Here is a 24,074-nt window from a genome sequence, read left to right as displayed (position 1 = left end):
TTTTAATTAAAAAAAATATTTTTTTGAGCACCCTGTATAAATAATTATGTTAATGTTTACATTAGTGAACAGAGAATTGAATACCCTTTCAAATGAGCTATCACATGACCCCTATTCTCATTTAAAAAAATCATCGATTACGTCATCACGCCCAGATGGATGATGTCACTACTATGATATATATGCCAAAAAATCGGAAATTAAAAATAAAAATCGACCTGTTTTGGGATTTTTCTTTAAAGTCGCCGGTTTACGAAATAATGAATTTATGCGTTACTTTATGGACGCACTGTATATTTGGCTGTTTAATATAAGCAGCATTTTTATTTTGATGTGCACATAATAACTAAATATATTACTTATATTTTATATATATATATATATATATATATATATATATATATATATATATATATATATATATATATATATATATATATATATATATAGGCTACTTACCCATATAATATTTATTATACATAGGTACCTATAGGTATATTTTATCTAAATATAAAGAAGTTGAAATTTCGGGACCTTCGCTTTCGGGACCTTGGGTTTCGGGTAGACTTTGACGTGGCTTGTTCAATAAAAGTTGTTCTCGATCGATCTGCATGCGCTTAAGTTTTAACTGCTCAAGAAGAACCAGTCTTTGTAGATCTGCTGTGCATAATTTTGCAGTCTCATCTGTTTCTTGCCCTTCCAGTTTATTCCTTTTTGCTTGTGATGGTGTAATATAAGAGGAAGGAGGAGGAGGTCTGACTAAAACGTGCCTTGTCTTCGCTGGTTTTTGCATTTCTACATTCTCTACATTTGCATTCCTGGAGCGTCGCCGCTCCAGGAATTTTATGCAATGTTGGGTTTTTCTCATCTTTATCTAATAATGTCCAGCAATTTTTTTCCCAATCTTTCAAAATAATTTTTTTATTTCCAGTTGCTTTCATATCAGTTTTCTTTTTTAATTCGTTTTTCATATTTTGAATCTTTTTTTTTTTCAATTATTTTACATTAACACTTTTGCCATAAATCGTTTGGTATGATTCCTGCATTTTAATTAAGGAAATTTCCTTATTTTTTCTTATTAATGGCAACTGCGATTTATCAAATAAAACTTTGTGATTAGATAAAGCCTCTATGAAGCGCAAATTGCCACTTTGTTCTTCACCGACTTCGGAGTCAAGAGATTCACTGTCGTACTCGGAACTCATTTTTAACACTTGTACAAACGTTGTGTGTCTGCTAATGGTTGTAACAAATAACTAAATAAACTGAAAAATCTGTTGACAAAAATAGAATACGGCCGGTTTTTATAAATTTTTTCTAGATTTGTGTTTCCTGTTGTTAGTTTAAACTTAAATTTTTTAGTATACACTTATAAGTATAATATATATAGTGACTGTACACCCCGATATGGGGCTAAGTCGCGAAAGCTTTCTAGATCCTATTTTTTAGGAGGATCAGTCCCTTTTGCTTATGTTATCTTCTTAACGATTTCTCTCCATTTTTTCCTATCTCTAGTTTTTCCCCGTCATTCTCTGACTCCTGCGTTTTTTAAGTCTTCTTCAACTTCTTGCAACCACTTTGATCTTGGTCTTCCTCTTTTCTTTCTTCCTCCTGGATTCCATTCTATCATAGCATATGTCACTGCTTCATCTCCTGCCCGCCAGATGTGACCTAACCATCTAACTCTGCATTGCTTTATTTTGGTAACGATATCTTCTTTTAGTACTTTCTTAATCTCTGCATTTATTCGGCTTCGATATTCATTTTGCTCTGTTCTGATTGGTCCCAGTATGGTTCTCATGATCTTTCTCTCCACTATTCTTAAGTTTTCTTCATCTTTTTTAGTCATCGTCATTGTTTCTGCTGCGTATAATAATATCGGTCTAATTATGGTGTTATACATTCTCATCTTGGTTTTAATAGACAGTATTTTGCTTTTAAGTAGTGTTTTATTTGAAAAATAAGCTTTATTCGCTGCCAATATTTTTTCTTTTATTTCTGGTATTCTTTCACCCGTTTTGCTTATTGTCACTCCTAGGTATTTGAAATGTTCTACATCTTCAAACTCTGAATTTCCTATTTTGGTTTTTCCTTTTATTGCTGGTTTCCCTAGTCTTAATATTTTCGTCTTTTCTTCATTTAATCTGAGTCCCATTGTCTCCCCTTTCTCTTTTATTTCTTCTAGCATTTCTTTCATTATGTTTCTATTTTTTGCAATAATAACAATGTCGTCTGCATATGCGATTATTTGTCCACCTCTTGTTCTTAGGTTTCCTTTGTTTATATTTCGTAGTACATATTCTAAAACTAGATTAAACAGTGTCGTGGATAAGGCATCACCTTGTTTCACTCCTTTATTTATAATGAATTCATCTGTCTCGCCTCTTTGCGTCTTTATGCTAATTTTGGTAGTTCTCATTGTCATATTTATTAATTTTCTGAGTTTATGTGGGATTTTTAATTTTTCCAGGGCAATCATTAGTTGTTTTCTCTTAATCGAATCATTATAAGTATAAGCAAAATATTATTCACAAATTTTTCAGAATGTACTTAAACTTATAGCTGAATCTAATAAGACTGTACTTATACTATACCTAACTGAATTCTTAAAGTAAACACTTATTTTTTATTCACACTGCTCAATATATCATAAAGAGTAAAGTAAAGGCAGAAACGCATTAGAGAGTCGCGGACGCGTCTCGTCGCGAACAAATTAGTGGAAGACTTGAGATTCTCATTAAAAATTGAATCAAGTCCTCATCACGTCTACAACTTCCAAATACGTTCATGAAGATTAAAAACAACGTAAAGAATCTGAGCTAGAGCTGTAGTCCGCGACGGGTCGAGTCGCGTCTGCGACTCTCTAATGCGTTTAGAGCCTTTAGAGTCAACAATATCACCTATTTGGGCGCCAACGCTAACAGGAGGTATTGTCACAGCACTGACGATATATTTCAAAGAATGTCTAAAAAATATACTTTGAATGTCCTAAGAACATTCGTAGATATTCATGGAATGTTTCAACAAGACATTCAGTCTAAAAAATGTACTGTGAATGTTCAAAGAACATTCGTAGACATTCATGGAATGTTCCAACAAGACATTCAAGGAATGTTTAAAATGCTGACACAGCACTTTCCTGGGACTTTCCAGGGACGTTCATGTGCTTTTAGGGACATTCCAGGAATGTTTTCAATGTCCTATGTGTACCTTCTAGGAACATTCCTGGAATGTTTTGTGTTATTAGGGCGATAACTGGGATATAAACAAAGTAAATTAGATTACACATTCAAAAAACCAGAACCGCCTTTTATAAATTAAAGAAAATTCTCGCTACTAAGAGTTATTACATTAACGGCCGGTAACACAGTAACAACGGGACAGAGTATATATCGGCCCTAAATCTTAAAATTAGATTAATACTCTGCTACATATTCTCCGCATTGCTGTATGATATGGAGAGCTGGACCCTCACAGAGAGACTAATGAAAAAATTAGAGGACTTTGAGATGTGGATCTACCCGCACGAGTATAACGGGTAAGTTGGGTTGACCGAATAAGAAATTAAATTAGATACACTGAATGAAAAAGAGCACGGAAATAACGAAAATAATAAAAATATCTAAGTTACAATATTTCGGCCATGTAATGAGACATTCAGAGACGTATAACCTACACCTCAGAGCAAGATTGCCGGAAGAAGTGGCCCAGGCTGAAGAAGAACATCCTACTCAGAGAGTAGGTATCCATTATTTGATATCTGCTAATCTGTTTCGAGATGCTACGAACAAAGTTATTATTGCCAACATTTGATAATCACACAGGGCACTAAAAAAAAAGAAGAGTGCTAATGGGACTGCTGATGACCATTGTTGATAAATGATTAATGTTCATAGGTTTTAGCAGTTCTATCACTCTTATAAGTTAACATTTTCTTTTGACTTCTCGAAAGCATATAAACCTTAGAATATAAAGTAAACTAGGAAGGAGTACAATGCGAAATGACTTCGAGCCAGGAAGGAGGTTGCAAATGGCGATCAGCTGTCAGATTTGCTTTCTGTCTCCAGTGACGTACCTTTGAAAGAGGGAAGAAAAGAAATTCTTAACGATTTTATTACATCTTTGATGTTAAACAAACAGCTTTTAAAGAGAAAATACGTAATAATATAATATTTTGTTCAAAAGCACGGTTATTAGACTTTATTACGGTTGTCTTGTCCGACGGTGGTGGGGAGACTTATTTTTGACTTTACGTCACAAGAGTTTACATTCCCATATTTTTAAATGATTTTCGATCATTGAATGTGTGTTATTGTGTATATATCTGTATTATTTGTGTTATTATGAAATAATAAGACAAATAGTACACATTTTATCTTATACTGGGTGGTGAATCGTAAAAAGGGCCATACGAAACTCAATGTAAAATTCTGAATTGTTGAATTCCTGCTTCCCCAATTACTCTACATCAAAAGTCATGAGAGAATACATGTAGAGAATTAAAATCTGTATTAAAATCAAAAACTAAAATTGTTCTACGATTTAAATGCATTCCAAAATTTTGAAAAATATGATACATTTGCCACAATAGGTATGCGTGTAAAAGTAAGGCCACACGTTACTATTTAACTGACAGTGCTCACACCATTGACTGAATAAAAAAATCTTTATTATTAATCCTTTCTCCGCAACTGAGGGTATCTTATCAACTGTATTGTTTTTAAACAATAGATGATAAAATAAAAATATTGACAGTTCAAAAATGTGAACATTATTGCATTGTGTGTGGCCTAAGTTTGGGCTGAAAACTAAAATGTATTACATTTTTACAAAATTTTGGAATATGTTTAATTACGTAGACCACTTTTAACAGTTATTTCCAATACAGATTTCAATCCTCTTCAAATAGTTTCTAAAGTCTTTTGATGTAAAATAATTATTAGGGAAGCTGGAATTCAACAGTTCAGAATTTTACATTGAGTTAATGCAAAACTTTGACGCATGTCAAAATTCTCTATGTGTTTTAATTGTATTCATTTTTTTCGAATCCTGAGAAAACTAATAAATATTTTTGAAAAATTTAAACTCAGAATGAAAGACTACATTATTACCGAGGGCTGAAAGTCCCTGAAAACTTCTATAATGTTTATTTTAATAAGTTACAGGGCTGAAAATAAAAGAGAAGTGTGATATTTAATTTCAAATATTTCATATTTCAATAGCTTCAATAGAAGCTACTTGTTTATTCTAAGGGGCTTTCCGCCCTCGGTAATGTAATTTTGCATCCTGCGTTTAAATTTTTCTAAAATTCTTGGTTTTCTCAGGATTCGAAAAAAATCATATTACAATTCAACCCTAATAGCACAAGGACGTCCAATGGACGTCCATTGGACGTCCTTCACGGACTTTAGGGACGTCCTTTGGACGTCCGTTTTCGTCCGAGGAACGTCCTTTATACGTCCTATTTTGGTCCAAATGTCGCGCTACCGAACGTCCATTGGACGTCCATCTAAGGTCCGAGGGGACGTATATTGGAACTTAATCGGACGCAAATTGGACCTTAATCGGACGTCCTAGGGGACGTAAATTGGACCTTAATCGGACGTAAATTGGACCTTAATCGGACATAAATTGGACCTTAATCGGACGTCCTAGGGGACGTAAATTGGACCTTAATCGGACGTAAATTGGACCTTAATCGGACGTAAATTGGACCTTAATCGGACATAAATTGGACCTTAACAGGACGTAAATTTGACCTTAATCGGACGTAAATTGGACCTTAATCGGACGTAAATTGGACCTTAATCGGACGTAAATTGGACCTTAATCGGACGTAAATTGGACTTTAATCGGACGTAAATGGGACCTTAAGCGGACGTAAATTGTACCTTAATCGGACGTAAATTGGACCTTAATCGGACGTCCTAGGGGACGTGAATTGGACCTTAATCGGACGTCCTAGGGGACGTGAATTGGACCTTAACAGGACGTCCAATTTTGGTCCAAAGGCCAAGTTGTTAAACGTCCAATGGAGGTCCACCTAACGTCGGAGGGGACGTTCGGTGGACGTCATTTGGGCATTCATAGGATGTCCCAGTTTGGTCCAATGTCTTGCTGCTGAACATCCATCTAACGTCCTAGAAGGTCATTCGGTGGACGTCTAGCGACGATATTTAGACCTGTGGAGAATGTATTGTGGGAAATAAAAAATATATTTTTTAAGGAACTTATATTTCATCTTATATCAAATTACAATTATTGGATATTACAGTATTTACATTAAATTACAATACACTTCTCCAAGAAATTAACGCACCACCTTAAATATGGGGTATATTTGATGTCTCGTATTTCCTAAACCTGTTGTCCCATCTAAGTGATGTTTTTATAATATTATAGCCTAGGCTATAGGTTACCTCCTTAAGCTTGTCATGCTGTAATATATGTATATTATATCATATCGCTCTCTATAGTAATGTGATATAATATATATTACAGTATAGCTCCCTGTGCATGACAAGCATAAGGAGGTAACATATTCTAGGGCCTAGGCTAGAATATTATAAAAAAAATCACTTAGATGCAACAACAGGTTTAGGAAATTCGAGACATCAAAAATGCCCAATTTTTAAGGTGGTGCGTAATGGGCTGTATATACAGGGTGTAACAAAAATACAGGTCATAAATTAAATCACATTATTCTGGGACCAAAAATAGTTCAAATGAACCTAACTTACCTTGTACAAATATGCACATAAAAAGTTACAGCCCTTTGAAATTACAAAATGAAAATGGATTTTTTCGATTATATCGAAAACTATTAGCGATTTTTTATTGAAAATGGACATGTGACATGTGGCATTATTATGGCAGGAATATCTTAAAGAAAAATTATGGTGAAATTTGTGCACCCCATAAAAATTTTATGGGGGTTTTGATCCCTTAAATCCTCCCAAACTTTTGTGTATGTTCCAATTCAATTTTATTATTGTGGTACCATTAGTTAAATTCAATATTTTTGTTTCTTAGTATTTTTCAGATAAGGCAGTTTTTATCGAGTTGCGACTTCTTTTTTAATATGTCCACGTAAAAATTTTATGGGGGTTTTGTTCCTTTAAACCCCCCAAATGTTGTATGTTCCAATTAAACTATTACTGAGGTACCATTAGTTAAACAGAGTGTTTTCAAAACTTTTTTGCCTCTTTGTATTTTTTCGATAAGGCACGTTTTATCGAGTCTGGCTTCTTTTTTAATATGGTTCAAAATATACCTAAAAATGTAAAGCATAAATAAGTTTGCATATTATTACCAAGTCTCCATAATCGTACTTAACCATATACAAATATGTGGTGGATTTGACAAATATTCACAATATTTCGATAAAAATTGACTTTTCGAAAAAGCAATAAGAGGCAAAAAAGTTTTTAAAACGTTGTTTAAATGGTAGGTACTACAATAATAATTAAATTGAAACGTGCACAAAAGCACATTGTTTTCGATACATTGGAAAAAATCACTTTTCATTTTGTAACTTCAAATGAGTGATAAAGGCACAGAGACTTAGATCACGAGGTCACATTGAAAGGATGCCAAAAACGAGGACTCCGAAAAGGGTACTAAACTACACTATAGCTTCAAGAAAGAGAAGAGGAAGACCGGAAAATAGATGGAAGCAAGAGGTCGAAAAAGATTTGGAAAGAATGGTGTTACAGGGTCAGAAAAGAAAAATGAATAAGAGGAAGGAATGGAGAAAAATCACATATCAAGCCAGAGAAGATCTCAGTACATAAAGAAACGTGAAAATGAAGAAAAAACAAACTTTTCAAGCCATGGGCCTCTAAGGCCCTTGGTGCTATTAATATATAACTTCAAAGGGCTGTAACTTTTCTTTTGTGCACATTTGTACTAAGGTAAGTTAGGTCCAATCAAACTATTTTTGGTCCCAGGATATGTGATTAAATTTATGACCTGTATTTTTGTTACACCCTGTATATATATAAAGGTTATATTTGGTTCTTGGGACATCAAAGTATATTTTTTAGACATTCCCTGGATATAGTCACTGATGTGACATACCTCCGATTTGTTTTTTCATGAGTTTTGTAAGAGAGACTAAAAACTTTTTTATGGTTACCTCCTGTTTTCATATATTTTTTGACATGTTTTGTAGTAAATTCAACTATCTATTTACTACAAGACATGTCAAAATTTACATGTGAAAGCAGGAGATGATCCTAAAAATGGTTTTTCGTCTCCTACAAAATTCATGAAAAATCAGATAGGAGAATTTGTACATTACAATTCTCTGATGTTTGGGAAAAAGGGCTTAAGTCAGAAATGCACATCGATAATGTTTTGATGATTTCTGGACCAGAAAAATCGGCTCTTTTTATTGGTACATACAGTTTACGTCTACAACAGTTTTTTGCTGGTCCAGAAATCATCAAAACATTAGCAATGTGCAATTCTGACTTACGCCCTTTTTGCCAAACATAAAAAAAGCAATCTGGTCATAACTGACCAATGAGCAATTTTAATTTAACCTAAATTACTAATGTTTCTTAAAATGAAGAGCTTACCCGATAGCGTCTCTTATCTAATCTAACATGATCGTGCACTATTCTAACATACACAGCCACATCACGCACTATGCTCTGCTTTTCACTATCACCTATCACTCAAACTAGTTCAAAAGGCTTTGTCCTCTTCAATCTTCTAGTTTGCCCAGTAGTATCGAGGAGGATTTCCTCAATATTCTTGTACTTATTTAAGTTGTTTGTCGGGATTCCTGCTATCTTCTTGATGATTATATCCAGGTTCCATTCCTAGGTATTAATATTTGTTTATAAAGTAATAACTTATTATGCATGGACAATGTTGTTTCTTCCAATTAGCCAATACACTTTTTATATCTTTATTTTGGTTATATCTGGTTTTTTGTAGACCACTTTCAGCTGATTCTAAAAAAAATTAAAATGAACGGTAATTTTTCTATTCTTTACAATTAAAAATCAAAATATTTACAGGTAATAGGGTAAAATACCCAGTGATTGGCCATATTTAATATTTGTGTCAGTCATTGGCCCCCATTAAAAAACTTTTAAAAACAAGGCACCACTGTACAACTAATACTAAATACCAGTATCAAATTCGTCTTCCAACATTCAAGGCCACTTCTATAAAATTCCGTTGTTAAACAGTCTGCCATTTGCGCGCTATAACTCGTTGTTAACAGGTCATTCAGTCGTGTGTAGTATTCAGTTATATTTCTATAGTATTTGCTAAGGACGACTACATCTTGGTAAGTGTTTGTGCAGTTTATTTTCTTTAAAACCCTGATTTTCTTACTTTGATTGTCTTAGTTAAGTAATTGGTGGCTAATTAAATGATTTTTGTATGTTATAACTAATAAATTTAAGAAAATAAATGGCGGCCAATCTCTAGATTATAAAACTGATACTAAATTAGTGATTGGCCTGATGGCCAATAACTGAATTTTAAATACCTCGACGAAATTATATTTTCTACAAATGCTTTTGATCTCTTTGGGCGTACTAACGCTATTGCTAGTCTATATGCTACAAACAAATCATTAAAATCAGGTATTGGCCGGGGGCTAATAACTGATGTTACACAGGGCCAATAACTGATTTTTGCAAATTTGCAGGTAATATTGAACTGAATTTTTTTGGAGCAATGCCTAAAATTAGTGACGGAGAGAAATATCAAAAAAAGTATAAAGAAGAAAAGCTTTAAACTGCCCTAGATGAAATAAACAACGGGTTTTTATTACGAGAAGTTTCAAGGCGCTATAAAGTTCCAAGGGCAACCCTACAGTTTCGACAAAGTATAAAATTTACGAAACGAAATTTAAGACCTAATCCAGTTCTACCAGAAGAAGAAAAAATTTTGGTGAACTGGATTTTCGAAAATTATAGGAAAGGGTTTCCACGTCGAAAGGAAGATGTGCAGGAATCAGTTAAGCAGTTTCTTGATAGTAATCCCAGATATAATCCTTTTATTAACAATCGCCCTGGCGAAACTTGGTACAAAGATTTCCTACGAAGAAATCCCGAGATTTCTTTGCGTACAGCAGAAGCTGAAACCGCGGCTAGCGCAAATGTTTCGGAAAGTGACATACGAAAATGGTTTTTTGAAGTTGAAAGTTTTTTCGTAGAAAAAGGACTTACGGAAGTGTTACAGTATCCCGATCGTGTTATGAATGCAGATGGGACATGTTTTAATCTGTGCCCGAAAAACAATAAAGTTCTAGCGCCTAGAGGGGCATCAAATGTTTATGAAGTGGAACATGCATCGTCTAAATCTACCATCACTGTGATGTTTACTTTTACAGCATCTGGAGGAATAACACCACCGATGGTGTATCCATATAAGCGGATTCCTGCGAATATCGCCAAGTCTGTTCCTGGTGAATGGGGCATTGGCCTTTCTGATACGGACTGGAAGAAAGCAGAATTAATGTGTGATTATATTGAAAACATACTTTATCCGCATTTAAAAAAAGGTGAATACGTCTTTTCCGATCATTTTGTTTTTAGACGGTCATCGAACACACATGACGTACAACCTTAGTATCTTATGTAAAAAACTAAATATTGTTTTAATATGTCTATATCCTAACTCTACGAGACTTCTTCAACCGACAGATGTGTCAGCTTTCAAGCCTATCAAAAGTGGATGGAAAAAGGCTGTTATACAATGGATACGAGATCATCCTTCAGAGACATTATTAAAAGAGCATTTTGCAATTGTTCTGAAAATTGCCGTGGAACAAACTGGAAAGTCAGAAACAATAAAAAGTGGATTCAAGGCTTGCGGAGCATACCCTTGGAATCCAAATGCTTTAGATTATTCCAAGTGTCTTGGAGGACAAAAGATATTGACAGTTGAATCCGAAACAAAGTCAGAAAATCTAAGTAACACATTTTTAAGTTTCAAATATTTCTCTCGCATAGTAGAAAATCAGATTATTGAAGAGTTTAACAATGATTATAAGGATGTCACAGAAAATGAACAACCAATGTTGTTTAAGTTATGGAAAAGTTTTAAACACATTCCTCAGGCCATAGAAGTGATTCCGGTGGAACAGCAAACTTTAAATATGCCTACCGATAGCACTGCCCATACAGAAGATCCTGAACCTTCCGATTTCAACATTAATGAGATTCCTGTATTATTTGTAAGTCACGATCAAATATTAGATGGACTGCTGGATGAAAATATTCAAATTATTAACGTCCAAGATATGCCCCCTGAACCTACAAGCACGGAGCAAATTGAACTATCAAAGCCTAATAATAATAATAAAAACACAAACGAACAAAGGCCTCCAAATCTGAATGAGACTTTGCAGTTTGCAAAGACACCTAAACGAAAAGGAAACAGAAACACCAAAAAAATAACATACGCAATTACATCTACCCAGTGGATTAAAAAAAAGCCGAGGAGGAGGAATCTTAAAAAAAATATTGCTGCAGAAAAGAAGGAGAGAAAAAGACGTTTGGAAAAGAAGTCTGCTACAGTTAGCAAAATTTCCAAAAAGGTTAAAAATTTAAAAACTGTCAAGAAAGAAAAAGCACAAAGTAAAACCACAGAGAAAAGTATAAACCAAGAAATAAAAGATGATGATAAGCCTAAAATGTTGAACAAACTTACCGAGCAAACTATCTTACCAGAGAAGTATTGTTTTAATACATGTGAAGACAATTGGCTTCTTGATAAATTTCTGTCCGAGATATCATCTTCCTCGTCTTTTCAAGATAACGAAAAGTGTGATTTGAAAAATATTGCAATAGAGAAGGCAGAAAAGAGTTTATTTACCGATGAGCTCATGGAAACCTGCAAGAATAATTCGTTATTTAAAAATCCTAAGCTGACTGAGGGTATTTGCTTCTCCTGTACTTATAATTTTAAAGAGCAAAATCTTGGAATTAAATGTAACTTTTGCCGAAGGGCCTACCACATTTCTTTCATAAATAGACTTAATATGCATAAATCAAATTCACAAATATTTAGCTGCAATATATGTCTAAAAAACCAACATAAAATTAATTAAGTCTTATACTTATGTATCATTTCTTATTTTATATTAAAAGGGAATTATATTAATAGGGAATTATTTTGATTTTGTGTACTATTTTTTACTGTGAATAAATAATACATATTTTAATTAGTAGGGTAACGGGTACAGTTGTTGGCCCGTCACTAGTGATTGGCCACTTTCACAAAAATCCGAAATATTAAGATTTTTAGAAAGTATAAGGAAATAAATGTATTTGCATTGCAATTCGGCAACATTGCTATATATTTGGTCTAGCCATTATCTCTCTCAGTTAATATTGTCTAGTTGTGACAGCATGTGTTGTTCGAAGCTTAACAGGTGCATCCAGTTTTAAGAGTTTTTTAAAGAATTTGTTAAGGAAGGCCTTTCATGAGGTGAGTTATCTTGGCTAATAATATTGTGTATCTGCTTATATTAATGTTTTGTTATGATTTAGTGGGGTACATCTTACGTTATCGGTGGTTTTAATAGTAAGGTTATAATTTTTTGGCGGTAAATTTTAGTGGCCAAGCACTGTATCTTAAATATGTCTGCATTATAATGATTTGCCTACCGGCCAATTACTGTACCTACTTTAAATTAAAATATTTATTATAATTTAGGCTCTTTTAGCTTAGTTTGGCCCAACACAACATATTTCAAGAATTTTTTCTTATTTTTTATGGCAATAACTAGTGGTTGGCCGACTGCCAATCACTAAACCACAGGGTGGCCAATAACTGTAATGTGTAAAAAGAATATATTTTTTGTCCGGATTCGTTTTTATAACATTAAAATTATTTTAGTTGTTATAAAATTAATGCCAATGCGGGCAATCTGAATCAAATTTGAAACGTCCGTATTGTAGATAACATTATTAGATACTATTAAATGATTTTTATTTTTAGAATAAAAAATGCCAAATATCCGGAAAGATAAAACGTATCACAAAAAATATACAGAACAAGATCTTCAGTCTGCTTTTCAGGCCATAGAAAATGGCATGAGCCAACGGAAAGCCGCTGAACAATTTATATAAAAATGTATATCAAATAGAACATCACTCCAAAGTTAATTTGACGGTTATGTTTAGATTTGCAGCATCTGAAGAAATAAGAGCACCGATGATTATTTACCCATACAAACTACTTCCTAGCAATGTTATAAATTCAGTTCCTCGAGAATGGGGCATAGGCTGTAGCGATACGCGATGGATGAAGAATGAAAACTTCTATGAATACATAGGAAACGTCTTATATAAGTACCTAGTTGCAAAAAACACTAAATTTCCAGTCATTTTGTTCGTTGATGGACATAAAACTCACTTAACCATTCAAACCAGTGAATTATGCTCAAAGTTACAAATTATTTTAGTGGCATTATATCCCAATGCGACCAGAATTATACAGCCTGCAGATGTATTTAAACCATTAAAGGCAAATTGGAACCGGGCAGTATTAAAGTTTAGACGAGAAAACCCAAACAAAAAGAAAAAATATACTATTGTCACATAAGATACAATGACTTTAGATATTCAATCGACATCCGATAATCTTCCTTTAGTAAATCAATACAACTCATTATATAAAGAAATTGACACCTCAATTGACAAATTCTTTTTTGGCCAAAAACCCCAGAAAGAAAGGGTAAAAAGAAAACAGAACGGTTGCCTTTCGTGCTCACTTCTTTAGATCGTCAAAATGCAGAGAGGCGTAAAATTGAAGAGAAAGACGAAGAAGAAAAAATAAAATTAGAACGAAAACAAAAGAAAATTGGCGCAAAAGCAAACAATAAAGGTAAACAAAATAAAGAAACCAAGAAGAAAGTATTAAAAAAAATTGCCACAAGAGCCAATTCCGAGAGCAAAAAATGTCAAAATGTTGTGAAGAATAAAGAAAATTTTACACTAAATACAGGTGATATTGTTAATACAAATACTTTTAAATCAGACACACTTCTTCATCATACAATTAAAAGCACTACTTTGAGAAGTGGAGTTAGAGTACATATACCAGAAGTGATTAACGCCAAAGAAAACCACGAACTGCCACGGAATCAATTTCCTGATTCTGTAGAGGAAAACGCTATTCTGCCCTCAATTGATAACGTATCTTTTGATGTCTCCAACAATAAGAATCCATCAAATTTGAGGAATACTTCCCCAAAGCACATGTACAAATTTGGAAACCAGCAAAGAAAAACGTGCTGGTGAGTGGGCTAAAAGAAAGTTGTTTTTCGAAACAGAGGGATATCCAGAACATGAAAAAATACAAATTCTCTCAGATATATTGGTGAAACAATCAGACAACACCAACATATCTGTAAATAATAATCTTTTGTATACAGGATGGTGCTAATCTTGTTCCTAAAATATTTCTAAATGAAAAGTTGGAATAAAATGTTTATTTTGTGTCAGAGGCTCCCATATTGGTAGTTGTGTTAAAAAACAACAAGAAATTGAAAATCTAAATAGTTTTGTGTGCCCTAACTGCACAAACAAAAAAAGAAAATTAGGAATTTTATGAGTGGCCAATAACTGTAATTCTATATGCCAATAACTATGTTTGCATGGCCAATAATTGTGTAATTTTGTATGTTTTTAAATTTGTGTTAATTTTTTATGTACATTATTATTTTTACTAAAATAACCTGAGTTTTTATAAAATTTGATGTTTCATTGTTATTTCAAAACCCTTACAAAATATTTCACATTAAAATTTACCAATTTACAATTTTAATTCAATTTGAAATCCCTTAAGTGGCCAATCACTGTACCCGTTACCCTACCTAAACCTGTTTCTTTTTTGATTATCTTTTTCGGCCAATAACTGATTGATTTGTGGCTAATCACTAGAAGTTTCATAATCCGTCCTGGCCAATAACTGACAAATTAGTGGCTAATCACTGGAGGAGCCATGCCAATAACTAATTTTTGACAGACAGGTATTATAAAAGATTTTTTGAAACTTATATTTGAATCTAGACTAGAAAAGTTTGGTTTTGTATAAACTACAACTGATTTTTTATAGGGAGGAACGTAATATTCCTAATGATAAACATTTATTACATAATTCTATGATTTAATCCCTTAATAGAAATGTGACCGGCCAATCACTGGGTAGTCTACCCTACATGCATAAATGATTCGTTTCATAAAGAAAATTGAAAACGGATTTTATAATACTTACATAATTGTTTAAGAGATCTAGCCATAGCCAAAACTAGCATACTAAACAGTACAGTTGAGTACAGCAAAAAAAGCCACTAATTTCCATTTTTCACCCCCTTAACGATGCATTTTTTTCCAATCAAAATTTTTACTAAATTTTTAGGTTATCTTATGATGAAAATGAAATAATTGCTGACTTGATGACCAATGACCACGCGACGCTACATAGATACTCGCGCGGCAAATTTGAAAATGAACGCAAATTGAATAGTAAATGGCCTCTCTTTAGAGTATGGAAAATTTTACCCCTCCAGGAGGACATTGTACTCTTTTCATAGAATATCTTGTGGTAACTTTCCAGCCATAATTTAATCAGATGTTCACGGAATAGAACTTTGATAGTAGAATTCCTGGAATGTTTTGTTGTTAGGGGAAACTTTTATTTTATTTATTCTTGAATATTTCCTGTTGTTAAACATTGTAACCAATAATTTACAAATAAGATTTTCATTACATTACATGAAATCAAAACATGTTTTGGATATTAAACTATATAGTTTTATAATTGTAATAATTTAATATACAATTTTGAATTAAGATTTAATCTTTCGATCTAATCGATTTAAACTACAGTAAAACTTGTGTTACCGGCCCCCTGCCAACACCGGCCACCTGTACTAACGGCCAATTTAAAAATTCCCCACACTAATTACAGTAAAACCTGTCAGTAACGGCCGCTAAAAATGAAAAAGCTATTGGCCGATATAGAAAGGTGACCGGTATTGCCAGTTTTTGTAGTCTAGATATAATTGGTTTGGGGAATTTTTAAACTGGCCGTTAGTACAGGTGGCCAGTAACACAGGTTGTACTGTATATCTAGGCTACAAAAACTGGCAATAACGACCACTTTTCTATATCGGCCAATAGTTCTTTCATTTTAGTGGCCGTTAGTGACAGGTTTGACTGTATTTCATTAACGTAAAGTTAACGCAAGTTAATATTTTATTGAATTATTTTGCTATTTGATCTCGTAATTGGTATAATGTGTCCAATATAAGCGTTCATAAAACGTCCGTATTTCGTCCAGTATGGACGTCCAAAGTCGGACGTCCAAAGGACGTCCATATTTATTCCGTCCGAAGGACGTCCATATTTATTCCTTCCGAAGGACGTCCAACATGGGACGTCCGTTTATAGTCCATGGACGTTAGGACCAAAAATGGACCTATTTTGGACGTCCAAATGACGTCGTGTGCTATTAGGGAATTGTCCGTATTTCGTCCAGTATATATACGTCCATATTTGTTCCATCCGAAGGACGTCCAACGTCGGACGTCCATTTTTATTCCGTCCGAAGAATGTCCAACGTCGGACGTCCATATTTATTCCTTCCGAAGGACGTCCAAAGGACGTCCATTTTTATTCCGTCCGAAGGACGTCCAACGTCGGACGTCCATATTTATTCCTTCCGAAGGACGTCCAACGTCGGACGTCCAAAGGACGTCCATTTTTATTCCGTCCGAAGGACGTCCAACGTCGGACGTCCAAAGGACGTCCATATTTATTCCTTCCGAAGGACGTCCAACATGGGACGTCCAAAGGACGTCCATTTATAGTCCATGGACGTTAGGACCAAAAATGGACCTATTTTGGACGTCCATTGGACGTCGTGTGCTATTAGGGAAATGACAGTAAACTCTCGTGACGTAATCTCACCCTTAATGTTCATTGGTTAGTTGATTTAGGCAACCGTAGTAATGTCTAAGAACCGTGGTTCAAAAGTCCGTTAAATGACATTTTATTATGCTAACAACTTCAGTTAATTGATTGCATATACGGGAGCTTTACCAGATGGTACGTCTATGCACACAGCTGATCCAATACACAAATACCTTCTACCTCGTTGACAAAAACTTATGAGTCATCCACAGACGTAGTTGTTGATATATGACAGACTCCTTCCTGTTTATTTTATATTTTAAGATCTATACATCCTCATTTGCATCTTGTCTTCATTTTACTATACTACACTCACCGGCACAAAATTCCGCCACCCAAAATTTTTGATTAGGTTTGACAATTTATAACTTTATTATTTGTGCTCCGATTTTCAAGATTCTTGCACCAGTTTGTAGGTACAGTGGAACCTCGATTATCCGTCAGGGCACCGGACCAAGGGTATGACGGATAATTGAAAAGATGGTTAACAGAACATTAAAAAAAAATAAAAATTCGTAGTAGTACATATAACTCTCAAATTGTATTTGTATGTTTTATTTGACAATATAAGAGGGATTTATGTTAGTACAGTAGAATCAATTTGATTTAAAATATTCCGAAATCTTTGTTTGTTTTAATGTTACTTCACATTTTGCAACGGCTGGATTTCTTAATCGAGGTAAAATCATCAAATCTAATAAATATTGTGCTGTGTATTTTTATTTTCGGCTTGCGATTCTAAAAATAGAACTCTAAAAGCACGGTATCATTATTTATCATTACCTATTTAAATTGAAATTTAATCCAGAGCCCTGAATAAGAACAAAAATTATTTACATAAAAAGATGTGGTAGTGCCATAACTGCACGTGTACATTTCAACGAATTTCGTTTGGCTTATCGCAATGCTCAAACAAAATGAATTGATGACTAAATTTTTACTTATGTAGTCAATATAACTTATGTATGGACCCTGACGGTTAACAGAAGTGACGGTTATTAGAGAGACGGATAATCGAGGTTTCACTGTATATGTATTGATATCGTTTGGTATTATTCCGGTAACAAAAAAATTTTGATTACATAGCATTATACAGGGGTGAATGGAAGCATTGTATTTTCTCCCAGCTTTAAAGAATTCTGTGGAAAAATGAAGAGCTGATTTTGTTTCATAGTCCTGTCATACTATCCCGGAGGCATCACTAAAATGTTGTTTTTTGAATTATCCGAATATCTCTTTTGTTGTAAGAGCTGTACCATTTTTTGTAAATAAAAACACTGATTGACTCATAAAATAAAGGCATATACAGGTTGGATTGATAAGATTAGAATGGCCCGCAAGCAGCCCAGATCTCAATCCTATTGAGCATTTATGGCATGAATTAAAAAAAGTTATTCGCCGACATCCTAGGCCTTCAGAAAATTTTGTAGAGTTATGACCCTTCTATCGGGCTATTCCGCAGACAAGGATAACACATCTTTATTCGATGCCAAACAGATTGCTAGCAGTCGTTGCTGCAAGAGGTGGACATACCCGCTATTGAATTGTTTTGTTGTTAATTTTGTTTTGTTAATTTTAGTGCGCTTGATAATTTTAATGAAATAAACCTTCAAAGCAAGTTTTTATTTACAGCTCTTACAATAAAAGAGATATTCGGATAATTCAAAAAACAAAACCTTAGTGATACCTCCAGGATAACACAAAAGGAGTATGAAACAAAATCAGCCCTCCAATTTTTCCACAGAATTTTTTAAAGTTAGGAGAAATTACAACGTTTCCATTAACCCCAGTATAATGCCATCTAGGCAAAAATTTGTTGTTACCGGAGTAATAACGAACGACACCAATACATGTATCATGTATGTAACTACAAACTGATGCAAGAATCTTGAAAATCGGAGTACAAATAATAAAGTTATAGATTGTCAAACTTAATCAAAAATTTTGGGTGGCGGGATTTTGTGCCAGTGAGTGTATAATCACTATCAAGATGCACCAGAAATAAACAAACCAAGCATGTTAACTGTTACAAGGAGCAGTCCTGAATCATGATTTACAATGTATATACATAACGTGTCTAGGTTTGTTTATTTCAAGTGCACTTTTATTGTGATTTTAGTATAGACTATGAAGTCTAGGTAATGCCTCCCTCATTCACAATTCATCCCTAAATCCAAGCTGCTTACTTCTTCCTGCAAGGATTATTCCTTGAAATACTTTTGGAGTATGACCTAGTATGTGTACTTAAAACACAAAGATTTTGGCATATACCGAGCACTTCAGCTCAGAAAAAACAATGACAAATGGTTCAATATTTTAATGAATAATTACATGATATATAAAGGTATAAAATTTATAATTACAATAAATCTTATGAATAAATAAAACGTTGCCAAAAGTTGTAAAAACCCAAAATAAGCTGACTAACAATGCTAAAAATACTTTGAAGGAAAAATATCGATCTTATAATGATAACATGCAATTGGATTTGTAGTTTTAATATACAAAATGTCGTTTTCTATTCAAAACATTCAAGGAATACTTTAAAATAACAAGCAAGAGATGTTAAGTACAATAACAAGATGTCTATATAATTAGACTGTTAATTCATTCAAAACCTACCATTTTTCAAATCCATTTTTGCAGTTTTGTTCAAGGATGACATGTCTATGTGCAGAAGATACTGCAACGGACAAGACTTGATGGTCTAGTATGATGAATTTCATATATTTCTAATCACAAAAATGGAATGAAAATCCAAATCATTCAAACTAAGACATCTTTCCATATTAATTACAAATCCTTTCATCATCAATTCGTCTCTTATTGCTCATCCTTGTCCTTAGCCCCGTGCTTTAAAATGCGGGTGAATTCAACATAATCAAACAAGCCATTCTTAATAGGAGCCTCCCTGTACATCTCGTCAACTTCATCGTCAGTGAATCTATCACCCATGGACGTGAGGAGCTCCCTGAGACGTTCTTCGTTGAGGACACCATTGTTGTCTTCGTCAAAGCAGCCAAAAGCGTTTTTAATTACGTCTTCTGGGTCTGTGCCTTGTAGACGTTCTCCAAAGAGAGTTAAGAACATGGTGAAGTTTATGGGACCAGGAGCTTCATTCATCATGCCATCTAGATAGTCATCAGTTGGGTTTTTACCTAAAATATTAAAAATTATGTCATTAATTGTATTTTGGTACATATCATGAATTCAGAAACGTTCAAGACACTATAAGATTGTCAGAGTGAAGTGAAAAAACTGTCAACCATCTACTAAATCCTTGTGATTTATGTAGTTCTTATACGTATCTACCTATAGTTGATATTTAAGAGTTTGTCTCGCTATGTTGCTTTGATTTTTCTTGAAAGTATGGGCAATCCAATTCTCCTCTTTTGGGTATTTTTATTATCAATTCCTCCTTCCACTCCTTTGGTAACTCTTCGTTAGTGCATATTTTGTTCAAAGGCATATGTAGCATTTCTATTGATTGCTCAGTATCTGTTTTTACTAGGTCAATGGGTATATTGTTGATTCCTACAGCTTTGCCATTTTTAGTGTGTTTTCAATTTCTTCCCTAGTAATACATCCAATATTCACTTCTAGCTCTGGTGATTTTACTTCATCTTCTATGACTTGTGTTATTTCATGCTTAGCATATATTTCTTCGAAGTATTCCTTCCATCTTTGTGTTATTTATTTCTCATTTTTTCTTCTGTTTCCTTGTTTATCCTTTGCTTCTCATATATTTCTTTGTGCTTTTCCTGTTAGGTTTCGTATGACTGTCTATTATGTTCATAGGTTGTTTTTTTTGTGCTACTTTCTCTAGATATATTTAGCATCTCATTTTAGTTTATTTTATCTTTTCCGGCTTGTTTTTTTACTTCTGAATTTTTGCCTTATACAGTAGACTCCCGTAAGTTCGGCCTCGGTTAGTTCGGTCTCCGCTTAGTCCGGCCGGCTCTCTGAGCATTAGTCACACACTTTGCACATCAAAAATCATTAGAAAAGAAAATTCAGAAAAAAATTACTGACTTTTTTTAAGTGTTTAAGAAGCCAAACCACCAATGTGCAATAATATTTTTAAATTTTATTAGGCCCAGAGTTCTGTAAGTATTGTTTTATAGTATTTTTGTAACGGTCTATCTTTTTATATATGTTAAACATATGTCAGAGTATTCCTTTGTGTTGTCTTCTACTTAATGTACAAGTGTTTTGTTTTTGCTAGATCCATACAAACAATAAATGGGCATTTTTCAGATAAGCATCGGTTAGTTCGGCCACTTTTAAGTTCGGCCTAGGGTCCGGTCCCGAGGTGGCCGAACTTACGGGAGTCTACTGTATTTCAATATCATTACTTCTTTAAAATGCTTCCATGTTTCTTCTACTGACTCTCCAGTTTGTTGTGATACATACTTTTGGATTTGTTTGTTGTGATTTCTTATACTTTCTTGTTTTAGGGTATCAATATTGTATTTGTTCCTTTTGTTGGTTTATTGGTGGTTATCTTGCTCCATCTAACTATAGTCTGACCCTACATCAACACCTCTTATCACATTTCGTGCGAATGACTTCAAAGATGTTGTTGGCTTGAGGGTGACAATATACTAAACTAAAGTAATTTCTGTGCCAAGATGCCATCAGTGATGTGCCTGTGACTTAAGAAGCGAACATCTTTTGACGTCATTTGCACGGATCATGTTAAACTCCTGACATCTTGCAACCAGGTTCTCCATTTATATTTAACTATTACGTATGGTATTTGGTTCTTATACATTCCTCCTGGTGATTTTCATGTTTTCTTATGTCTCCGTTTATGTTTAAAGATACTGCTACCTCTTTCAAGTTCATTTTGGTATATCGTCGCCTTAATACTATTGGGACCGTGCAAGTTCGGCAAAGCGACCCCTATTTCTACGCTCTATACTAAAATTCGCACTTTTAATTATATTGGCCAATTATATTAGTCCTGGTTACTGGATAATTGTCAAGGCCATAGTCCAAAAAAATAATAAGAAGAAAAAATAAGATTCAGGTTATGTTATGAAAACGTCAACAATTGTATGTAGTAAATAAAATTAGTTATTAAAATGCAGTACTGCAAGCAAAATAAAATTAATTAAATTTACCTTTATATAATAATTACGTATCATATCAATATTGTGGAGCAATATATAATTTTTCTGCTTCATTGACAGAAGGTATGAAATATACGTCAATTTGACAATTTCAATTGACAATATGAATTATTTAAGATAGTTGCAATATTTCTCCGTGACTCGCGCAGGATCGTTTCCCCTTCCAAGTACTTGCACACCGCGAATAACTTGATAACTCGAAATTAGTAGTTCTGAGATAAACAGGTTTAAAAATTTTAAAGATATTTGTGCTGCTACCATGATGTTAGTAAATACAGAATTCACTCTGCAGCTCTAAAATACTGTTCCTTAACTTTTTGGCTACTGATCTATTTAGGAAAACGGCGCAAATTTGTATTCCAATATGGTAAATAACATGAAAAATTACAGTTATCAGCTTTTAGCACTACCATAATATTAACATTTGGTAATGTCGCATGTCATGCCAAGTTGCATCTAAGTGAACTTTTTAACAAAACTAATATTCTAAGCATTATTTTGGTGAAAATTAGCACTCTGCCATGAGGATTGCCAGATCTGCTAACAATTCTCGAATTTTTGCATTAACATGAACCGAATAAGCAGATAGCAATTACGTAGTAAGCTCAATGAATTCAGAAAATACGTGCTACAACTAGATAACTACAGTTAGCTAGTTGTAGCATCCAGTGAATATTGTATTCACGATTATTTCGATTAAACAATAACTTGATAACTTATCTTATCAAGTTTTAGCACTGAATATTAGGAGCATTTGAGTTTTATCAACTTTCATCAATCATAAATAAATATTTAACCCGTTTGGAGCGAGTTGTCAAGTTTTTACACAATATGGAGGCAAATAAAGTACATATTGTGAACTAGTTATCTCAAAAACGTCAATTTTGGAGTTATCAAGTTATAGTACTAAGGCGAGGATATGACATCATGGACAAAAATTTTGCTCAAAATATACTATTAACAACTAATAGAAGTAACAGACAAATGCAAATATGCAAAATAACTGATTATCTTCCTAATTTATGAAAATATAAACATTCCAGAATACAATAACTTACCTAAGGAAGCAAGCATATCATGCAGATCTTCTTTATCTACAAAACCATCATGGTTCTGGTCGATCATATTGAAGGCTTCTTTGAACTCAGCAATCTGAGCCTGATCAAACATTGCGAATACATTGGATGTGGCTCTTTGGGCACGTTTCTTTGTGGTACCACGGCGGCTTACGGTTTTGCGGGAAGACATGATTCTATAATGAAAAAGTAAATGTTTTAATGAGCCTGCCAGAAATATGTTAGGTTAGATCAATCTCCTGCAATATTTTACCCCAAATCAATAAATGTTTTTTGTGATAATTATGGTACGTGTACAAACAATGTACATACAATTAATAAAACAAGCACCAAATGAGTTTTTAATTGGTCAACGCCCAAATTACCTTAAAGAATGTTAACAGCTCACCTGTATGTAGGTTATATATTTTCCTAGAATTAACTATTTGTATATTTCAAAGCAAATTTAGTGAATTTAAAACGCTTGTAATTTTTGTTCAATCAAAGAAACACCCAAAAATGAGTCAACTCAACTGCGATTGCGATGTTGCACGACCGCAGTTTAACAAATTTGTTGTAAATATTTGCTGTCAAAATAGTAAAAGTTGTTAAAGAAACATGGAATCACCAACATTGCCTTTTAAGTGTGGCGTGACTACGAGTACAATATTACGAGTGGCTAGATTTTTAAAGAATTAAAATTTGTGTGCAGGTGTTCTACGAATATACGGCTTTTCGTCGATTGTCATTTGTTTCGAGCTTCTGTCATTGTAGAATTTTATAATCTGTGTATAATTACCAGAGAACGGCAGTTCTCGCCAGTGGCGCATACCTACAACCCCTGCACCCTACACGCGACACTATAAATACACGAAATTTTCGAATTTCTAAATCTGACTGAATTGAAAATTGGGCCAACTCCCATCTTAAAG

The 24,074-nt window shown here is 33.7% G+C and overlaps 1 protein-coding gene across 2 annotated transcripts; it reads right to left on the bottom strand.

The window, feature by feature from the left end:
• Positions 1–19,254: 19,254 nt before the first annotated feature.
• On the bottom strand, positions 19,255–23,834 carry LOC126887315 (myosin regulatory light chain sqh). 2 transcript variants are annotated; one of them, XM_050654746.1, is made up of 3 exons: positions 23,552–23,834; positions 23,146–23,339; positions 19,255–20,110 (listed from the first exon to the last, which is right to left on the bottom strand). In XM_050654746.1, exons 2-3 carry the CDS (start codon positions 23,333–23,335, stop codon positions 19,776–19,778), a joined length of 525 nt encoding a protein of 174 aa, XP_050510703.1. In that variant the 5' UTR covers positions 23,336–23,339; positions 23,552–23,834; the 3' UTR covers positions 19,255–19,775. The 2 variants fall into 2 exon arrangements, with proteins under 2 accessions (XP_050510703.1, XP_050510704.1); XM_050654747.1 differs by having other exon boundaries at positions 23,529–23,727.
• Positions 23,835–24,074: the final 240 nt, after the last annotated feature.

Source organism: Diabrotica virgifera, chromosome 6 (assembly GCF_917563875.1).
Source record: "Diabrotica virgifera virgifera chromosome 6, PGI_DIABVI_V3a".
NCBI lineage: Eukaryota > Metazoa > Arthropoda > Insecta > Coleoptera > Chrysomelidae > Diabrotica > Diabrotica virgifera.
Note: the sequence above shows the minus strand (reverse complement) of the source record. Positions and strands in the feature narration are given on the sequence as shown.

Coding starts and splice junctions, on each gene's coding strand:
- LOC126887315 (XM_050654746.1), bottom strand. CDS start 23,335: ATGTCTTCCCGCAAAACCGTAAGCCGCCGTGGTACCACAAAGAAACGT. Junction 20,111..23,145: donor TGATATGCTTGCTTCCTTAG/GTAAGTTATTGT, acceptor TTAATATTTTAG/GTAAAAACCCAACTGATGAC.